The sequence below is a fragment of the Camarhynchus parvulus genome, chromosome 2 (assembly GCF_901933205.1).
Source record: "Camarhynchus parvulus chromosome 2, STF_HiC, whole genome shotgun sequence".
NCBI lineage: Eukaryota > Metazoa > Chordata > Aves > Passeriformes > Thraupidae > Camarhynchus > Camarhynchus parvulus.
The window spans coordinates 65,088,700-65,108,652 of record NC_044572.1 but is presented as its reverse complement, the minus strand read 5'-3'; the positions used below and the strand labels follow the sequence as shown (position 1 = coordinate 65,108,652).

The 19,953-nt window shown below is 43.1% G+C and overlaps 1 protein-coding gene across 1 annotated transcript; it reads left to right on the top strand.

Moving 5' to 3' along the window:
* Nucleotides 1-3,635: 3,635 nt before the first annotated feature.
* On the top strand, nt 3,636-14,429 carry GCNT2 (glucosaminyl (N-acetyl) transferase 2 (I blood group)). The gene is given in 10 exon segments (XM_030963939.1): nt 3,636-3,691; nt 4,127-4,215; nt 4,371-4,634; nt 4,637-4,737; nt 4,739-4,770; nt 4,772-4,865; nt 4,867-5,087; nt 5,089-5,243; nt 5,401-5,534; nt 14,295-14,429. Coding segments are annotated over 10 exon segments (1,281 nt in total).
* The last annotated feature ends 5,524 nt before the right edge of the window (nt 14,430-19,953 follow it).

Sequence of the window (19,953 nt, the reverse complement as noted above, 5' to 3'; positions counted from 1 at the left end):
CCTAACCTGCCAATGAAAACCATCATCAGGAAATTTCCAGCCTCTCTAGACAATCTAATCCACATTTAACTGTTTATCACTACAAAGCTTCCATTATGTCTGATCTTCACCTCTTCTGATGCTATCTAAGATGATTAGTTCTTCTCCTATGCACAGAGAACAGAGAGAATCAGCTACTCCCTTCCTGTTTGAACCAGAATTTGCTTCTGGTTTACCTTTTTTACATATTTGAAGACTTCCTGCCCCCCCTCCCCTTTTTTTTCCTAATGCCATAATAAACATATATATTTTTTCAGTCATTCTTGACAGTAGGTGTTTTCTAGATCCCTACAAGTTCTCTGCTCATGTTGTACCTGGCAAAAAAATATATTGTCAGAATTAAGAGCATGATAATGCTACATATTTAGTGGAGACATTAAAAATAATAGCAGTGATCTGATCCATGTATTTGTTCTCTCTGACACAGCCAGTCACCTGTACCAGCACCCAGGGCAGTGGTACAGGGCTGTCAGACTTGCTTGGCAGAGCAGGTGACTCCCAACCTGCAAATGGAGTTGCTTCACTCCTCTGGCTTCTAACACACCTGCAGCTGGGAGCAGACCCCTGACCATGCAGATCCTAGGCTGCAGGGACGCTGCCCTGCCCTGACACCTCTCTGAGGGTCTAACACCATCGAGGGGAACCCCTTGGGTTCACACTCATAAAGCTAGCAAGTGCCCAAACGTTTGCAAAAGCCATTGTAAGCTGCCTTTGGACACTCCTCCAGGGCAAATGGTAGCTGCACATGTACATTTGTACTTTACTGTACACCCATGTGGATTTCAATCTGCAGGGTGAAAACAGATCCCTATCCATGCCTTGACTACACCAGTGTCAGCTATAAAATCTAGTCATATTTACAGAAGAAAACCAGCTAAAACCAGCTTCACCACCACAGCCTGCCTGTCCTCTATTAGGAGGTGTTTAATTATGTCTTGCTTTCCCTGTGCAGGAGGATAAATGAGCAGGGAAGAGGATGCCGTGCTGTTGCTCCTGAGCAGGTGATGAGGAGTAGTTTGCACAGAGGCGAGTACACGTCCCTGTTGGAAATTAATTGGAGGAGGGAGCTGTCGAGTGCTCTGCTTTGGAGCACTAGTAATCCTGATTTGCAAAATGTGCTCTGCTAAGAGGCTAGGCAGCTTACCTATTCCCTAAACCTTTGTACTGAGAGTCTGCTGCAAATGCAGACAAGCAGCAAAGCTCCTGCAGTGTGGGAGGCTCCGTGTCTGGAGCTGGAGACAGCAGCAAGACAAAGGCGGATGGGATGGATGCATTGTCTGGCCCCTGCTGTTTGTGCAGACAGATGTGCCCACTGACTGTGTGCAATTAGATTACTCGATGGCTTTGCTGGACCATGTGAGCTGAGCTAGCACTTGCCTCAATGTGTCATTCCATCTCTCCTCCTGTTTGCTGCCTGTGCTGCTGAGTTGTGACTGTCCGGTGTCAGTACGCCTGCCTGGGAACTCCTGCTTCAGGTAGGTTTGAGTTTTCTTCTCTTTTAGCAGTCAGATGATGGCTTCCTGGGAAGCGCAGGAATGGCAGGGACTGCTACGAGCAAGGAAAAAGGGAAGGCAGAGGAGTGATGTGAATAAATTTTGACTGGTTTTGTGCTCAGAGTCTGCTTTCGCTTCCCCTGTGCTGACAGCTTCCAGCCTTCCAGCTCAGACAGGGCATGTGAGTAAGGCACATGTTAGAGGAGACCCCTGCCAGGCAGGGCTGCTCCAAGGGGAGAGTTTTAGAGAGACCATGCACACTGTAGGACATCCCAAACCAACACAAGACCAAAGCAGTTTCGTCTCATTCAGTTCAGAAGGTGTGAGGGATGAAGAGATCCTTTACTTGGGCACAAAACAGCAATCTGTGGTTATGTGCACTTCCAAATCAGAAAAACCGCACTGAGCAAAAATTGTTTTCTCCCAACAGTCTCACTGTGAATTTAACAGTGGTGCCAGTTCAAACTGACAGCTTTGCATGAGAGGGCCAGGAAAAAGAACATCATCCCACAGATGGTTTTGTCCTTGCAACAGAATAAAAAATGCCAAGTGACTCCAAATAAACATGAAATGCATCACATTTGTTGCTACTGACTGAGGCCAAACAGGACCTCAAAACTAATGTGCAAAACCTGTGCACCTTGCTTTTTAATTAGCTAACAAATTAGCTGAAACCAATTACCTATATTTGTTAAGGCCAGGAGCAGTTTACTGAGTACTAACCCTATTCCTAAGATAATATACTCTTTATCTAGAAAGCTCTATTCCCATTCATTCACATGGAAGACATTTCAATCCCCATCCTACTGGGGAGTATGTTTCCACTACAGGAGCCACACCAAAAACTCCTCTCAGGCTAAAAGAAAATTGCTTCAATGCAGGTCCAGGGAACAACAGAAAGGAGTGGCACTGCAAATCCCAGCCAGCAGCTTGAGTTCTGCCAGCACAGAACCCTTTTACACAGCCTTTTTGTTAAATTGCATGGTAAATTCGATCATCTATTATTTTTTTGTCCCATAACACTGTTCTTGTACCTAAAATATGCAGAGGTCCAATACAATGTACAACAGAAGAAGCCAGGACCCTCATGATGTTTCCTCACACCTTGCTGATGATAGGTGCCATAATATAGTTCATATGTACATCTGGATTTGGCTGCTCCTTGCATTTGAACTTTGGATGAGTCTGTAAATCAGCAACACCAATACATGAAAACTACTTTTTCCATTGAGGTGGCTCATGTGGCTTATACATTTTTTTGTTTGTTTGTTTGACTGGCTTTGGTTTGGTTTTTTTATTTGTTTTTTTGGTTTGTGTGTTGACTTTTCCTGAGGTGGGGAGGGTTAGTTTGGTTACCAAGGATTTCACTTTAGTCAGAGCTATGTCAAGCTCTCATTGCATAAGCATGTTATACCAGATGCATGCCCAGTTCTTAGAAATACAAATGTCTCATCAGAAAGCCTAGGGTTAATTTGAATAGTTTAAATAGCAGGTTTTACTAACCCAGTTCCTTGTGATGGATGTATGTCTCTGACATATTTTATGAAAATCCTTTCACTAGGATTTTTCTCCTGAGAAGCTGAGAGGCCTCAGAAACGAAATGTAAACAATAACTATCTGATGGCTGTGGAATGTGGTCTGGAGATGGTTTACAACAGGTTGCGTGTGAATTGTTTTTAATTAATATCCAATGACAGCTAGCTGGGTTGGAATCTTAGCATCTGTCACAAGATTTTATTATTCATTCCTTTCTAGCCTTCTGATGTCTCCTTTCTCATTCTTTAGTATAGCTGTAGTATACCATTTTTTTAAATATAATATATATCATAAAATAATAAATCAGCTTTCTGAAACATGGAGTTTTCTCATCTCTTCCCTCATCCTGGGGACCCTCAAACACCCCCACAGATGTAAACCTGAAGCTCATCACAAGTCATCCATGACTCTTAGTAGAAACTGTCTGTTAGATTTCAAATTTGCAAATAAAAATATCACTGAAATAAGCAGATTTCTACACCAGGGCAAAAGAATTATCTTGCTTCTTATATGTGAGTTTTTGTGGCCTTACATGAGAAATGAAAAATAGTGAAGACAGAAATAAAGATGTGGAAGACGAATGAGTGGTTCTTCTTCATCCTGTGCTCTTTGGCTGGGAAATGGTATGTGTTGAACTGGGTTTCTGATTATTGACTTCTAGAAATTGTATTTATCCAGAATATCAAAGAGCAGAAAGGCCACAATAGCTTATATATATGCTTGATCTAGTAGTGCAATTGTCATTTAGACATACTGAAGTAGCATTTATTTCATGTTACAAGTCTTTCACAATTCAGAAGCAGTGATGACTGACACATTGGGGGGGGTTAAAAAAATCCTACAAGTTAAAAAAAAAGAATGGCATGAGGTAAACATGATGTTTTCCTGTCATAGGGAACATGCACAGAAATTTTAACAGCTATATGATACATGCAGGGCGAGTGGGGAGGAAGCAGTTAAGAACATACCCATACATTGAATATGGGGACACACTGAAATATGTGCCAGCTGCTCATTGGCAAGACAATAATTACTCAATATGTCTGTTTAATCTTCAGGGTGCTGTGGAGCAGATTCCATCTGCAAGTTGTTCTTCACTTACACTGCTTCTACATCAGTGATGACTGTGCAACTATTAATATTGAAAGTAAGGGCAGCAGCTGCACACTGCATCAGATGGATCCATGAGTCCTCCAGCAGGAAGCAAGCACAGCCATCAAAACAAGCTGTTGGTGGTGTCTGATGTTGTATTTTAAGACAGACTTTTTCTGAGGAGCAATGAATTACTCCTCTGTGCAACAGGCAGATATTGCCCTTTTGGTGTTCTGAGTCACAATGTTTCATTTCCATTTGTTTTCTACACTGTTAATTTGCGAGCACAAAAACTTCTTTGGAGGCTGAACTTCTCAGCAAGCTTGATTTTAGCAGAAGTCTGTAAAGCACTTGTTGAGGAAAAGGCGTCCTTCTGAAGGAAAATGCCATTCAGAGAACCCAACTGCACAGAGTACATCACACAGAACCACCGCATCACCTGTGCCCTCGCAGCTGAGGAGGCCGCCTGCACCCTTCCTACCTCATGACATTGCACAAAGAGTCTGAGACCTTCAAGCTTTTCTTCAGGGAGCTGTTCATGCTCCAGAATGTCTACCATGTTCATGTGGATGTTATTCAAGGAGCCAATTCCCTTCCAGCAGGCAGCACAGCTTTCTCAGCGCCTCTCTCATTTCCTGGGCAAAGAGGGTGGTCTGGGACAGCACCTCCCACCCGTGGGCTGACCTCCACTGCATGAGAGACCTGCTTGGCCTTGGCTGTGCCCTAGTGCTATCTGCTCAACATCTGTGGTCAGGACCTCTCCTTGAAGCACAACAGGGAAATTATCCAGCTGCTGAAGAACCTTGAGGGCAAGGACATCACACCCAGGATGCTGCCACCTCCCCATGTCACCACCTGCACCAAATATGTGGGCAGGGAGCAATTTTACTCTTCTTTCATGCTGTGGACATTTTTGTGCAGATGTCCATCTGACCATCTGTTTTGGCTCTGTGTCCATGGCCATCACCTGGCTCTTTGTGGGGTTTGTGCTGCAGAACGAGCGTGTTCTCCATCTGCTGGTGTGGCCCAAGGACACCAACAGCCCTGAGGGGCACTTCTGGGTGATGCCCTGCAGGATCCCAGGTGAGTATGATTTCTTCCACTTGTTTTTCCTGTAGATAGACACTTTTGTGCCTGTTTCACACATGGACAAAGCTGGAGAGGGACTTCTTACAAGAGTATGCAGTGATAGGATGCGGGGAATGACCTTAAATTTAAAAAGGGTGGGTTTGGATTACAGGTAAGGAAGAAGTTCTTTGCTGTGGTGGTGATGTGGCAAAGGAACAGGCTGCCCAGAGAAGTGATGAATGGCTCATCCCGGGCAGTGTTCAAGGCCAGCAGGATGGGGCTTTGAGGAACCTGGTCAAGTGGAAAGTGTCCCTGCCCATGGAAAGGGGTTTGGAACTACAAAATCTTTAAGATCTTTTTCCAACCTAAACCATTTTATGATTCTATTTCATAGGTGCACATGCAGAAGCGTTATCTGAAATTGATTTTGTCAAAATCTAGATGAAAAATTGAATTCTTAGATAAGGCTGATCTATCAAATAATCTTACTGACCCTTTTTGAGCATTGAGGGAAAGGTGACTGTGCTGTCCAGAATGTGAGCTACTGTTGCATGACTGAGCAGAAAGATGCCTGAGGATCTAAGTCCAAACAGAAATCCTTGGACATTTCAGCTGATTCACCTGTAAAATCTGAGATGATGAAAAGAGAAGTAATAAAAATTAAAATATGCCATCTATGCAAGCATTGTAGTGAAGAAATTTTGTAGGAGATGTTCATTCTGATTTCGGAATTTCTATTTCTCAACAAATTGAAGTCAATTCCCCTCATGAAATCTGAATTCAGGCTGGAGCTGACTTCTAGTCTTCACATGCTTTTCTGTGGACCACACACAGCAGCTCTCCCATAGTTATAAAAAACCCACATTTTTTAAAACTCATAACCACTGCCTAAGCTTTATTGTACAAGGTCAAGAATTTATGCAGAAAAGCAGAATAAGAACCAGTATTTTCATCTTTACAGTGTGTATTTACTATTACTTTCTTTTTTTCTTTACTGTGTGTATTTTCTCATGCTTCTTTGCATGACTGGGGAAGGGTTGGAAGATGAGCAGGATTTCACCCTCGTGCATGCTGCTTTTAGAAGCATCTGGTAGGACTCCACTACTCCCAGATGCCTAGAGCTTCCCAGCAGCCCAAAGCAGGGATATGAGGAATAGAAGCACAGGTAAAATTTTTTCTCCTGTCTTTTTCTTTCTTTCCACCTTTTCCCTACTGTAACTTGTGGGAAATAAACATAGGGAGAGTAACAAAGAGCACATTAACTTTCAAATTATCTCATAACTTTATGAACATAGTGCATGCTCTTCTGGTAACTGTATTTTGTGACTGGCCTGCTCAAGAAGCACAAGCGACTACTGATTGAGATATTTGTAGAATAATTATGAGCATGTATTATTTGTAGCTAGATCACTTTTCCAGGAAGCTGGTTGCTGTGATCTTATTACAGTCCATTGCCTCAGAAGCCATAAACCTGGGACCAGATATATTCTCCACAGTCAGAAAGCTTTAGGTGGTTGACATTTGTTGTACTGCACTGTGTAGCTCACACAGCCTAAATATTTAATTGTAATTTCCATGATAATCCCTATATGTTTTCCAGTATGGCCATAACATTTTTTTTTGTGATTGTTCTTTTTGTGTCTGAAAGATGAAACTTTCCCACAGCACATACGTTTGTTTCCTCTTCCTTTTTTTCCCTTGCCATCACATTAGATTGCCTGTCCAAAAGTGGCCACGTGGCTCTGACAGATGTGCTCAGAGGCTGTGGTTGCACAGGATTTTGAACCCAAACTTAAAAGGATAACACTCAGTCAGACACTCACCTGAATGTATCCAAGTCAGATCCATGAGTGCTGGGCAATTCTGGGGTGAGAAGTCATCCCTCAGTGTGTGGGATGTTAGCCTGGGACTCAGTTCCAGGCTCTAACAAAAAACTTCTGTCCAAGTTTGACCAAGCCACTTTCTTTAAGTTTCCAGGTACATCACAGGGAGATAATGATTTCAGGACGGTGGTCCAGCTGTTAGAACAAAAAGGTGCAGGCCTCAGGCAAGCAGAGGAGTCATTTAAGGACCAGTTTGGATGGATAGCATACCATGAAAGAGCTAAACCAAACAGTTATTTGCAGTATCAGTATCAGCCATGATAATCTCAGTTCAGATAAAAGATAAAACAAGACTTGCCCACAAATCTTAAAATAGCATGCCTGTTGCCTAGAGTCATGTAATGAAGACCAAGACTTTTTCTTACCCCCTTAAAGGCTAAAGATTTTCAATCCTATTCAGCTGGTTTTCAAGTAACAGCCTTAACTTATCTTTGGTATTTATCTCAGGCTGCTTATCTTGCACATGACTCCTGCATGACAGAAAATTCTTGAAAGTCACCTTTCATATAAGAAAGAGAAGCATGGGGGAATTAAGAGAAAGTATTTCTAAGGTATGTAGGTCTGAAATGGCCCTTAATGACTTTCCCCAGGACTCTGGAGAAGCACGCACCACCACAATGCAGGTCAGTGGCCACGTCCCAGCAGTGTTACCACTCGTATACCTTTCCTCCCTCTAAAAAAAAATAAAAAAAAGAAAAAAGAAAAAAAGCATAAAGTGGGTTGTGATGGCCATGGGAGAGGTGTGCATCCGTAGGCCATGCTATTGAGCCCCTTTACTTCTTCCAGGCCAAATTCCTGCCCTCACTTTCGTGCAATATAGTCACAGCATATGGACGATTTGGGACACAAGCAGTCTCCGTGCAAACATTCCCTCAGGGTATGCAGGGGTGTGTCCATTGACATCCATCTCTGCTGATCACCAGCAATTTATGCCTTGCTCAAGTGGGAAAATAAAGGTCACAAGAAGTAATAGCAGCACTTCTCATTCAGAGACGCCAGCATGCTTTTACAAGGGAGATCAGTGCTTTTATTTTCCACTCACTGAAGCGGGCAGAAAAGGGTGAGATGATACTCCCAGTGTCTTAAAGCAGACCACTAATTCTGTTTGTGGGTGGAGTGTTAAACCACTCCTAGACTTTGAAAGTATATCTGCATCATCCAGATGTCAATTCCTCAGTTGGGAGCTGAATGGTATACAGAAAAATAAGAAAAATAAGAAAAATGGCTACAGGTATGTCTCCAGTAGTTGCAGTAGGATCACAAGGGAGATGGGAGTTGTCCTTCACTGCAGTTTTTCTGATGCAGCAGCCTTATGTCCCAAAAAAAGCTGTTAGCTGTCAAACAACACCTCATTCACACCCCTTGGATGTAAGTGTGAGGTAAAAGAGAAATACCAGAAGTTTCTGAGTAGCACTGCTAGTATATTAATCTACAACATTAGACATTTCCTTATTTTTAAGTTTTTACATGGCCAGTTGCTTAAACAGACAGACCTGTGGTTTTTTTTCAGGTGCTTTAGCTTGCACTGAACTTTTCACCACAGCAACTTAATAATTCAAAATAATTTTGGTACCTGTCCATCCCACTGTCATTTGTAGACGGGCTCTTGGAAAACAACCTTCCCTGCAACGCACACGTCATTCTAATATACACTAATGTGGCTCTGTTCTGCCTGGGATAATTGTTCATTTTCCTTAGCTTAGTCCCCACCCTTCAAAAGTCAGACAGACAGAGACACACAGGTTTTTTAAATATGATTCCAGACAGTGATGCTGGTTGAATAAGCCATGCTCTAGAAAAAAGGGATTTTGTACCTATGTCTTCATCATTACTCATATAACTAATGCTCGTTCTTTTGTTCCTATTCTCCATTATTTTAATGAGACTTCCTGATTGAGCAAGAACTTCTCATAGGAATAAAGTATTAAAAAAATAGGGATTTTCCTGTGACTGTTTTTGAGTCTCATGCCCATGAAGTTGTTGTAATCTCACCATCAAAACCTTCATCTTTTGAAAAACCTGCTGAAGGGAAAGTGTTGCAACACTATTGCAGCAATCACAAAAACACCTTAATTGCAGAAATTCTGAAAAATTACTTTTGTCCTCTAGCCCCCATGCAGATATTATAGTTCACCTGAGAAGATAAAACTTAAAGCAGGCTCTGGTCTATATGCAATTAACAGTCATTGGAATTTAAGTACTGCAAAGGAATAATCCTTTTTTTCACAACCAATTGTTTGCCTCTCACTGAAACAGCACTTAGTGATGATGGGATAAGGATGGGTATGTCTTCAGTAAGACTTGTTGGAAAAGCACAGCTACTAAATGGGCTTGTGCTCCTTCACTTGGTTCTCCTTTACCTTTCAACTATCAGACATTGGTGTAAGAGGCTTCAAAGAACATAGCTCCTTGAAGAGCAGTATTAGATGAGAGTAATTTAAGGAAGATTTGTTTTTCTCTCTAAACAACAACATCAGGTAATGTCTGTGATAACTCATGCATGTAACTAATGAAACTTCAGTCCAGCAGTAACAGACTTTTCTTGATATTCCCACATGCTGAGTTGCCAACAGCGCTGGGTTTTTTTAGGGGGAAGATTCAACCAGACCACTTGAACCTATCTCCTCCTTTCACCTATGAGCAAATTCATCTGACCACACCTAAAGCTGTGTTGCACACATCTGGGATGTGTGTGTGTTGAAATACAAGCCCTGATGCCAGCACACAGGGTAGAAATTGGCAGAACTGTGCCTAAATGGGTGCTGGGGTGGGCCCTAGCAGCTCCTGCAGAGCAGCTCTCCTCTTGCCTGTCCTTGGCATCCAGCATGTTCCCACAAGTCCAGCTCACTCCCACTGGGAGAAGCAAGTGTTTCCTGAACCACCCTCTAGAAATCAGCTCCTCAAAACCAGGATCCCATACACACTAGAATTAGTTTATGGGTCAAAAACAGCACAGAAAAGCTTCCTCCAAAACATACCAGAGGAAGCTACTAGAAGTGAGACTTTTCCTTATTATCCATCAGATGTTTAAACACGGGAGTGCAGTTTAACACTCTTATGACTGTCAGCAGCCTAACAGCTCAAGAAGATGGCATGCATTGCCTTAAATCAGAACACTTTGTTTTAAATAAGCTTCTTGCTTTTTTCTGAGTTTCTATTCTTTCTTTACAGCTTCTGAGGTCTGCTTTGAAGCTCAACAATCTTTATTTTAGTTAAAACTTCACCCCACCACACACACACTTTTGCTTTTGCATACACCACTGAAATGAAAATTGCTGTGGGCAAAATATGAAATTGAGCCTTTGTACATATTTAAGGAGGAGTGTTGGTTTTCTTTTTCCTCCATTGTCGCAAATTCATCTTGAAAGAAAATCTTTTCTTCTGAGGAATGCCCCCCTCCCCCCCATCTTTACCAGCTATCTCCCTTCCCTGGTCAGGTGACATAACTTGTCTTGCTGGGCAAACAAGAAAACAGACAAACCAGAATTCCAGAGCAAATCATTCTTGCGTGCCATCTTATGCACCTGGTCAGACAAATTCCTGTTGCTGTACAGGGCTAAGAGGTGACCCTTTCCATCCTACCCACAACTGCTCATCAGCTTCTCTCCATCTTCCTAAGCACTGGATTGAGGCTGGATTGTGGACGGTGGGGAGACTGCCTTTGCCTGTAGTGGGAGGTGGCTTGTGGTATTGGTTTCAGGAATGGGATCCTGCAGGAGCTGCTGGCCAGTGCAGGGGTGTGCCAAGGTTGGCAGTGTGGGCACTGTGATGCAGGTGGATGAAGGGCCTGGTGGTGGCCACCTGGGTGCTGCTGGTCACTGCTGTGCTGCTGAGGCACACTGGGGGCAAGTGGTGGCACTGGGGGGTCTCTGAAGACCACAGGGCTGGAGTGGGCACATGGCACACTGCTGGCAAGGCAGGCACCCTGCCTGAGGGGCAGGCAGCACTGGGCACAGGCCTGCCAATTGTAAGTGTCCTGCAGCCCACCTATATGTGACCCACCTCAAGCCCTGCATGTTTCCCAAATATAAATATATGGCTCCAGTGCCCAGGAAAAGTTACTGCTGATTTAAATCATGTCTTGCAGAATAATATTCCCAAGGATGGGAACAGTTCAGGAAGATTTCTAAAGAGCAAACTCCTGTGCATCAGCTTGTGAAGTGCAGGAGAAAAGCTTGGATCAGTTGGTGGCACAGGAGTGTGAAGAAATTGTCCCTTTGCCTAGGGAGAAATGCTGAAGGGGAAGCACAGGCTGTTTCAGGGGGCTGGTGGAGATTAGCCTGTTGGTAGATAGGTTTGACCCTGGAATCACAAGCATGGCATTTGGAAAGTCAAGGCCAATCAGGCAGCCTTTTATGCTGCAAGATTTCCAGCCTCATGTTGGTTTAAGTGTGCATGTTACAGAAATGGGGGTGCAGTGGCTCATGTGTAAGCTGCCTGTGTTTGTCTTCATAATCTGTGGTGGTGATGCAAGGAGGAAAGGGAAGGGAAGATGCAAGGCTGCCTCTTGGAGTCAACACATGCAGAACAGCTCGCACTGGAATTGTAATGGCAAAAAAACTAAGGTCTTAGTGGGGATGTTGCCTTTGGGGTTGTGTTGTCTTTGTCCTGTGAGAGGTCCAGGCTCTGAAGCAACACTTTTCCTTCCTCCCAACCCCCACCACTAAGAAAAGGCATGAAATTAAAGGCAACAGAGGAGCTGACACATCTCTTTTGTGGCTGTCTCCACACCTGAGCAGTACAGTGCTGCTGGTGGCTGCTCTTAAGACCTGGTGGCAGCAAACTTGTTTCCAGAGCAGTGCTCAGTATTGCTGCCCAAGAGGTGGCTCTTTCCTATCCCTAGTCTTCAAGGACAGAACTCTGCTAACCATGATGGAATGAGAGAAAAGAGGTGAACAAAAGTAGAGTGAGCAGCTCATGACAAAATTTATTTTAACTTTCATAAGCAGTGCCACTTCTCAGACAAACGGTTTTTTTAAGAACAGCACCCCAGGAAAATTCTGAATCTAAAATCGGTCACTCAAGCAATTATTTAAAGAAAAATATGTATAAATTAATTTTTTCCCCCATATTGAGCTACACTTTACCCTACTTTTTAATGAACTTACAAAGATGCCTGATTTCCTCAATTTGGGAGACGGTGAATAATGTGAAGTCAGTAGTTTGTATTCCTGGAAGACAGTGCCTTCCAGTATTTCTGTGGATGTCCTCGGGTCATTCCTGTTTTGTCAGATATCTTTCTGCTTTGCCATTGTATCAGCATTTTCCAAAATTTCCCCCACACTACATTTATTGCCATCTGTTATGAACAGATTTTTAATTGGGATGGTAATGCACATCCCAGGCTATTTAAAGCATTTATTCCCTGCCATCACTGTCCCTTTTTCTCTTTCATAAAGTGTTATCTTTACCTTAATGCTTTCTGTGAAAAAGTAATATTTCTCTGAATTTTCCCTGGGACAAAACCACACTTTTTGGCATGTTGCTTTATTTGGTAAATGCAATATACAGAAGGGGAGAAATAAAGCTGTTAAGTTCTGGTTATAGCTGACACACACAGCTGTTTATGGCAAAGTGCTATTGTAGCTCTGCAGTTGGATCATACAGCTTTTTTTGCATTTGTTTTAAAGCCATGAGTCAGTCTTTGTGGCATGGCACTTGATATGAGTGACATTCCTCAGGGGCTGGTATTGGAACTGGCACTGTTTAACATCTCTGTCAGTGGCAGGGACAGTGGGATTGAGTGCACCCTCAGCAAATCTGCTGCTGACACCAAGCTTTGGGGTGCAGTCAGCATGCTGGAGGGAAGGGATGCCATCCAGAGGGCCTGGACAGGCTGGAGAGGTGGGACTGTGCAAACCCCATGGAGTTCAACAAGGCCAACTTCAAGGTCTCACATGTGGGTTGGGGCAACCCCCAAGGACAAATACAGGCTGGGGGAGAATGGATTGAGAGCAGCCCTGAGGAGAAGGACTTGGATATTGATTGCTCAGCAAGACCCAGCAGTGTGTGCCTGGAGCCCAAAAAGCCAAATGTATCCCGGGCTGCATCCAAAGCAGTGTGGCCAGCAGGCTGGGAGAGGTGGTACTTCTCTCTACTCTACCCTCGTGAGAACCTGCTGGGAGTGCTGCATCCAGCTCTGGGTCCCTCATGAGGGGGACCCATGAGGGGGAAAACATGAGGAGGACATGGACCTGCTGGAGCAAGGCCAGAGGAGAACTATAAGGATGATCAAAGTCTGGAGCACCTGTCCTATGAAGATAGGCTGAGAGAGCTGTGGTTGTTCATCCTGGAGGAAAGGAGGCTCTCAGGTGACCTTAGAGCATCTTTCCAGTACCTAAAGATAGCCTGTAAGAGAGCTGGAGAGGGACCTGTTACAGCACCATGTAGGAATAAGACATGGGGGAATGGATTTATACCATTAGAGGATGGCTTTAGATTGGATATATGGAAGAAATTCTTTACTGTGAGGGTGGTGAAGGACTGGACAGGTTGTCCAGAGGAGCTGTGGACTGAAAGTGTTCAAGACCAGGTTGGATGGGACTTTGAACAACCTGGGCTAGTAGAAGGTTTTTTTAGAGACAAGTAGAAGCTGATAATTAGTAACAAGCAGAGCATAAACTCTAACCTGTTTATATCCTGGATAGGTCCTGTGATCTGCCTAAATCTGTATCTCTTACTATATAATATCATAGCCTGTAATTGAGTTTTAATAACTCCTTTGAATTATATCATGCCTGAATTTGTTCTGTTAGTCTCTTTCCTTAAACCAACCAACAAATAAACAAACAAATAAACAACAAAAACCAATGCAAAAATCCAGTACTTACTACTAAATTCATGTGAAGGTACTATGTGTTAGTGTTCAAATAGCACTTGGAGGGCAGTGCTGGTTGGGAAGGTTACATGAATGATCATGTGCAGTACCATACTGAGGCTGCTGCAGAAGAGGGATTTTATTTCTCACATGAAACCTTCAGGTCTTTTGTGTTGACATCTTGTCTGAGTCATGACAGCTGCTCTCAGCGAAGAAACTTGACAACCATGTTAGCAGCCAGGCATTTGTTGATGTGTATTCCAAAGCATTTTACCCCAGTTTTGTGGAGAAAGATCTCAGAGAGGGCACATAAACCTGAACACAAAGCTCTTAAAAGGACTAACTATTTGATTTTCTGTTACCTAGTTTCAGAAGTCCCAGGATCCATGGCCAGCACATGATGGGGAGGTGGAAGTGGTGAAGTGGATTGATATGGAAGAGAGCCATGGAGGTTGTCATGGTAATGTGTACATTTTTCTCCATTTTTTCTTCCTGTACTAGCAACAAATATTTGATTTCAAGAATCATTAATCCATAACATAATTATGTGTATCAATGAGAAAAATAAATTGAGAACTTCAGTCAGCTTCAATGACAACAATTTCACATCAACACAACTATATTGAAACCAGTGAAAATACACAAAAAGCATCCAGAATTATTTTGTGGAAAATCTAGTGTGGATAAAAGTATTGGTTTCTCTTCACTGACAGAGGAAATTCAACTGGTATTTTCAGGTGACAACACCCCAGCCTACAATGTCACTGAAAGCAGTCAAGAGAATAGCAGTAGCAATCTTAATTTCTGCTATGTCAGAGCATAAACTCGTGAGACAGGACTTTTAGAGATATTCTGTAAATGCAGCTTGGGTTGGGTTGTTTCACACTGCCTGCAAATCACTTGACACTTGGAGGCCAAAGTATGAGAGATCCAAAAGGAGACACCCAGGCAAAGCTCCTCTTGCAGCTGCAGGAGCTTTCCATTTTTGTCATTTTTAATGGGATATTTTCTAGCTCCAGCTTTGTCTTGCTACCCTGTCATTGCTATCTTTTTCTACAAAAATACAAACACAGCCATGCATTCCTGACAATTTTTGTGTCTAAATGACAAGTGTAATGGATCACAATCAGCAAGATCTTAAACACAGGAATACAACTTCTGGCTATACATATAGATATGGTTCTGTCAAATATACTGATATTTACCACAGAGAATAACAGAAAACTACTGGAAATGGAATAAAGATGCTGCATTTCCCAGATCATACCTGTTATTTGAATATCTGTTGGGACAAGGTTTGTAAGAGCAAACAGGATCTTTTACTAGATCAGTGTGCCTGGTTAAAAAAATCAGATAGTGTTTCTGGCACAGGAGTCCACATCTGAGAAACAGGGGCTTGCATATTTGTCTAACTTGGCTGACTAACTGAACTGGGAAAAAAAATTAAAAATAATTATTTATGTGCAGATTTTGGTTCATCAGTGTCCATAGACCATCCTGTGTAAGGACACAGATGGAGAGATGGAAAGTGGGAAGATAAGTATTTTCAGGACTGAAAAAGCAGTAACCAAGCTTTGGCAATAATGTAGTATTTCTGTTTTGTACCTTGATGTGGCATAAGATTTCTTAAGACTTCTTCCCAAGTGTATTCACTTTTGCGGCATACAGTGGTTGACCCAAACACAGCCTTGGGTTCGGTAGATCACGGCCCCACTTGAATTCCACAGTAACAGCCACTAGAGGGAGGCCATCCAACGTCTGAGCAGATTGTCCCTTCAAACTCTTGGTAAAGTGCACAAAATCTCAACTGACCTGGTATGCTGCAGAGAAAAAATAAAAAAAAAAAAAAAAAAAAGAAAGAAAAAAAAATGGGGCTTGGGGATATTTTAGTGTGGCAAACGAAGAAAAAAGTCATGGTTATCAGTCATCATGTCCTAAAAAATAAAGCAAGGAAGCAAACCTATGGATGCTTATTCCTCTAGCTGTTGTGGCTGTGTTCACATGGCGTGTTAGCAGCACTGTTGAGTGACCCAGTCAGCTGCACAAAAGCGGTAGAAATTGGGATGCCTGAATCTAGGGAGACTGTGTGCTGCTCTCCTGCCTTTCTTCTGAGCAAGCAGCGATGGCCCAAAGAATAACTCTTGAAAAACAGCAGCTTACCACCAACTTTATGAAAACATTGCTGATTTCAGGGTCTTTTAACAAACTGGATTGCAAACTGCAGCAGTTCTGTAACAGGAACACAAGACATTTAGATGTCCTGGAGGGTGGCTGGTAAGCTGCAGGGAAGGTTCTGAAGAGACAGGATCTGCCTCAGTCAGCTTGTTCTGCTTTTAAAGCTGTCAACACCTAATGATGAAGATTCCGGCAGAGAGGCACCAAAAGTTTACCTCCAGAGAAGAAATTCTGTTTAGTATTTTGAAGAAGGGAGAAGAGGGCTTTGCTATCTTGCTGTCATGGAGGAAGCTAAAGAGGGAAGTATTGCAGAGTGAGTAATTATTTCAAATAGGGGGTTTTAGGAATGTCTAGAGACTTAAGAACTTAAGAGAGGTCTGGGACCAGTCCATCCCCTCCTTGGTCTAACAAGCTGAATATCTCCCAAACTGAAAAAATCCCAAATAAAATAAAGCTGTGCTGAGCATTTTTGTGAATATTTAAAGTAGCCCAGAGTACAAATAACAGGTGAATAGCAAAATGTCAACAGCAGAAGCAATGAGCTTGGCAGTTTGAAATTGATGGATATAATGGCATGTAGCACTCTGAACCTGAAGAAATACAGATATTTTATGGGTATACAGATACATTCTGCGTTAAATTACCTATTCAAGTAAGAATCCCGAAAAACATCACAGATTTCTGTCCATTTAAGATTATTTAAGTTTTGTTGGGTTTTTTAAGATTTGTTTTCATGAATGCTACTCCAGGTTATGCTTTTCTGTGAGTAAATCAATCTGGTTTCACTGTGTGACTGATTTTTGAGTGCCACACCTGCCTCATCAGTCTCTTTTTTTATAGAAAGAACAATACAGTTATTCACTGTAGAAGAGACAAAACAATGATTTCTGGCAGCCACACTGAAGAAGTTCATCGAAACCAGTGAGACCTTACCATACTGGTGTTAATTTGAAATAGCAGTCAAAGACAGGGGAAGATGAAAAACTGAAGGGGGTGTCTGGTAGGAAGGATGTTAAGGAAGGTGAGACTCCCCTGCGCAACAGTGACAGCAGTGATTGAGTTCAGCAGCTATGGTGCACCTCTGCAGAGGGAGCTTGGGCTCCTGTACCTGTATCTCCTACGTGTTCTATAAATATGGGAGAGCAAAAAAAAAAAAAACAAACAAAAACCAAAACCCGAACACAACAAAAAACCAAAACCACTGCCCAGATGTTTGCCAAAGTATTCAACTTCACTTAAGTAATGAAAGCAATGTGTATGTAGAATCATAATATTATAGAATGGTTTCTGTTAGAAGGGACCCTAAAGATCATCTAGTTCCAAAATCCCTGCAATGGGCAGGAATGTCATTCACTAGATCAGGCCCCCACCCAGCCTGACCTGGAACACTTCCAGGGGCACCCACAGATGCAGAACAAGGAAAAATCCAAGAACACTTTAGTTTGCAGTCTGGCTTGGTTTTCTCTCTTGCATATTGCATTCCTCTGTTGGCTGTATTAATTCCTCTGCCCTATCCTTCAAACCTTGTCTCACCTAATTTGTGAGCACACAGCTACCACAAACCCATCATTCTGAAAGCCACAAATGCAAGGCTGAAGCATTGGCACCCATGAATAAATCATAGCATAGCCACAAGAAGCATAAAACTGAAGCAGCCAGAAGGATTGTCTGCTCACTGGCTTCTGAGTCAGTCACTGGTTTCTAATTCAGTTAAAGCATCAAGGATTCTGATTTATGTGAGCTGTGAGGTCAGCAGTGGCATCAGCAGCACCAAACAATTAATGAAAGCGCTGCAAATATAATGAAGGATGGTCTCAAAATCACGGTAAGGTGTTCCATCGCGATGTGCAGGAATAGATCAACACCCTCAGCTTTCACCAGGAACCAGCCTCTGATCATACAAACATCTAATTAACAGCTTGACATAATGCTTAAAAAAAGTTTTACTGGCATTACTCCACAGCAGAGGGGCACTTTTGATGACCCTCTGCAAATCATTCTCAATAGATTTAAACAAAGACCAATTTTCTTTGCTCCAGATTCACAGTATCACCCTCTAGCTATGGCTTTGCTTTCCATCTCCGTCCTCTCCCCACTCTAGGAATCCAGGGAAGATTCAGAACCTTGGTAACAGAGAGCCATCCAAGAAAAGGTCTTTGCCTAGCAAATCCTGCTGTCTCATGGCTGGTGGCTGCCAGCACGGTGGTGGTTTGCTATGTGGGCATGAAGGCTCATTCAGAAGAATGATTAACAATTGGCTAGTGTGTGAATGTCATTTTTGTGAGCGGCACCTGAAGAGGCTGGAAACAGGCTTTAGAAATAGGCCTAGAAACAGGCACTCAAGGCAGAACAATGGCATTAAGTAGGTAACACCAAACTTTTCTACCTGATTTGATTAGGTGCTCAAACGAAAATGGAGGGAGCTGCACCTGTGGACTGATTAGCGTGAGAAGTGAGTGATACAACTAGCAGATAGACAAGGGGTCAAGTAGTAATTTTAAGAAAGTTATGTTACCATGAATGCTTCTGCCTTACTTTGTTAAAATGTATAAATAGTGCAATCAGTTTGTTAAAATGTATACATAGTATAAAGTATTGATGACAAGTGAGCGGACCAAGCTCGCTACTTTGTGCAAACTAGAATGAAAGATGATAATACCTGTCTCGGCGAGTGAATTGGCAGTGGGCATCAGTTAGCAAGCCTGCCTTCAGGACAAAGGCCTGCATCCAGTGCAGTGCTGGGCAGGCTGCTGCACCTGGTGCTGGGGATTGTGTCCTGTAGCACAACGCCACCATTGCTTTGCCATGTGTATGGCGTCCTCAGCAGAGCTGCCAAGGAATCCAGATGCCTTCTTTTGACATCTGGATTGGGCTTCCAGGGCAAGGTTGGCTTATGAGAGGAGACACCCGGACCAACCCTCATGTTGGGCAGAGTCAACCAGCTCCAGGACAGACCTGCTGCTGGCCAAGGCTCAACTCAGGACGACAGTGGTGGCACCTCCGTGATAAGGCATTTAAGAAGTGGAAAGAACTAACCACACAACATCAGCAGCTGGATAGAGGAATGAGAACCTTTTGGGAGGAATAGCTTTGCAGACAGCAAGGTCAGTGAAGAATGAGAACCTTTTGGGAGGAACAGCCCTGCAGACAAGGTCAGTGAAGGAGGACAGGAGGTGTTCCAGGTGCAGGAGTGGAGGTTTCCCCTGTGCTGCAGCCCGCAGTGAGGCAGGCTAAGCCCCTCCAGCCCATGAAGCAGAGATCCTCCTGCAGCCCATGGAGGACCCCACACTGGAGTGGATGGATGTGCCCCAGAGGAAGCCGAAGCTGCAGAGAGGAGCCCACCCCAGAGCAATTGTGCTGGCAGAACTTGCGACCATGCAGAAGATCCACAGCCTGGAGCAGCCTGTTCCTGAAGGACTGCACCCCATGGAAGGACCTACGCTGTGGCAGGTTGCGCAGGACTGTCTCCTGTGGGAGGGACCCTGTGAAAAACCCCAATCACTTGTTTTTAAAATTTTAAAAGTGTAATGATAATAAAATGGTTATAAAAATAGCAATATAATCAGAGTAATAGTAACTTGGACAATTTGGATTAGGACAACATAAGACAATAGAAACAAAGAGTTGTGGACATCTGGGTACCTTTTTCTGGGCAAAACAAGCCCGAAAAAGGACCCACGTTAACAGAGGATCAATGCTTAAAAACAATAGCTGGTTACATATTCATACCCTTCATACATGATGCTTAAATTCCATTCAAACAAAGGATTCTGTCTGGTCAGCATCAACTTCTTCCTCTGAATCCTAATGGCATCTTCATGGCTGAACGAGGGGGGAAGAAGTTCGTTTC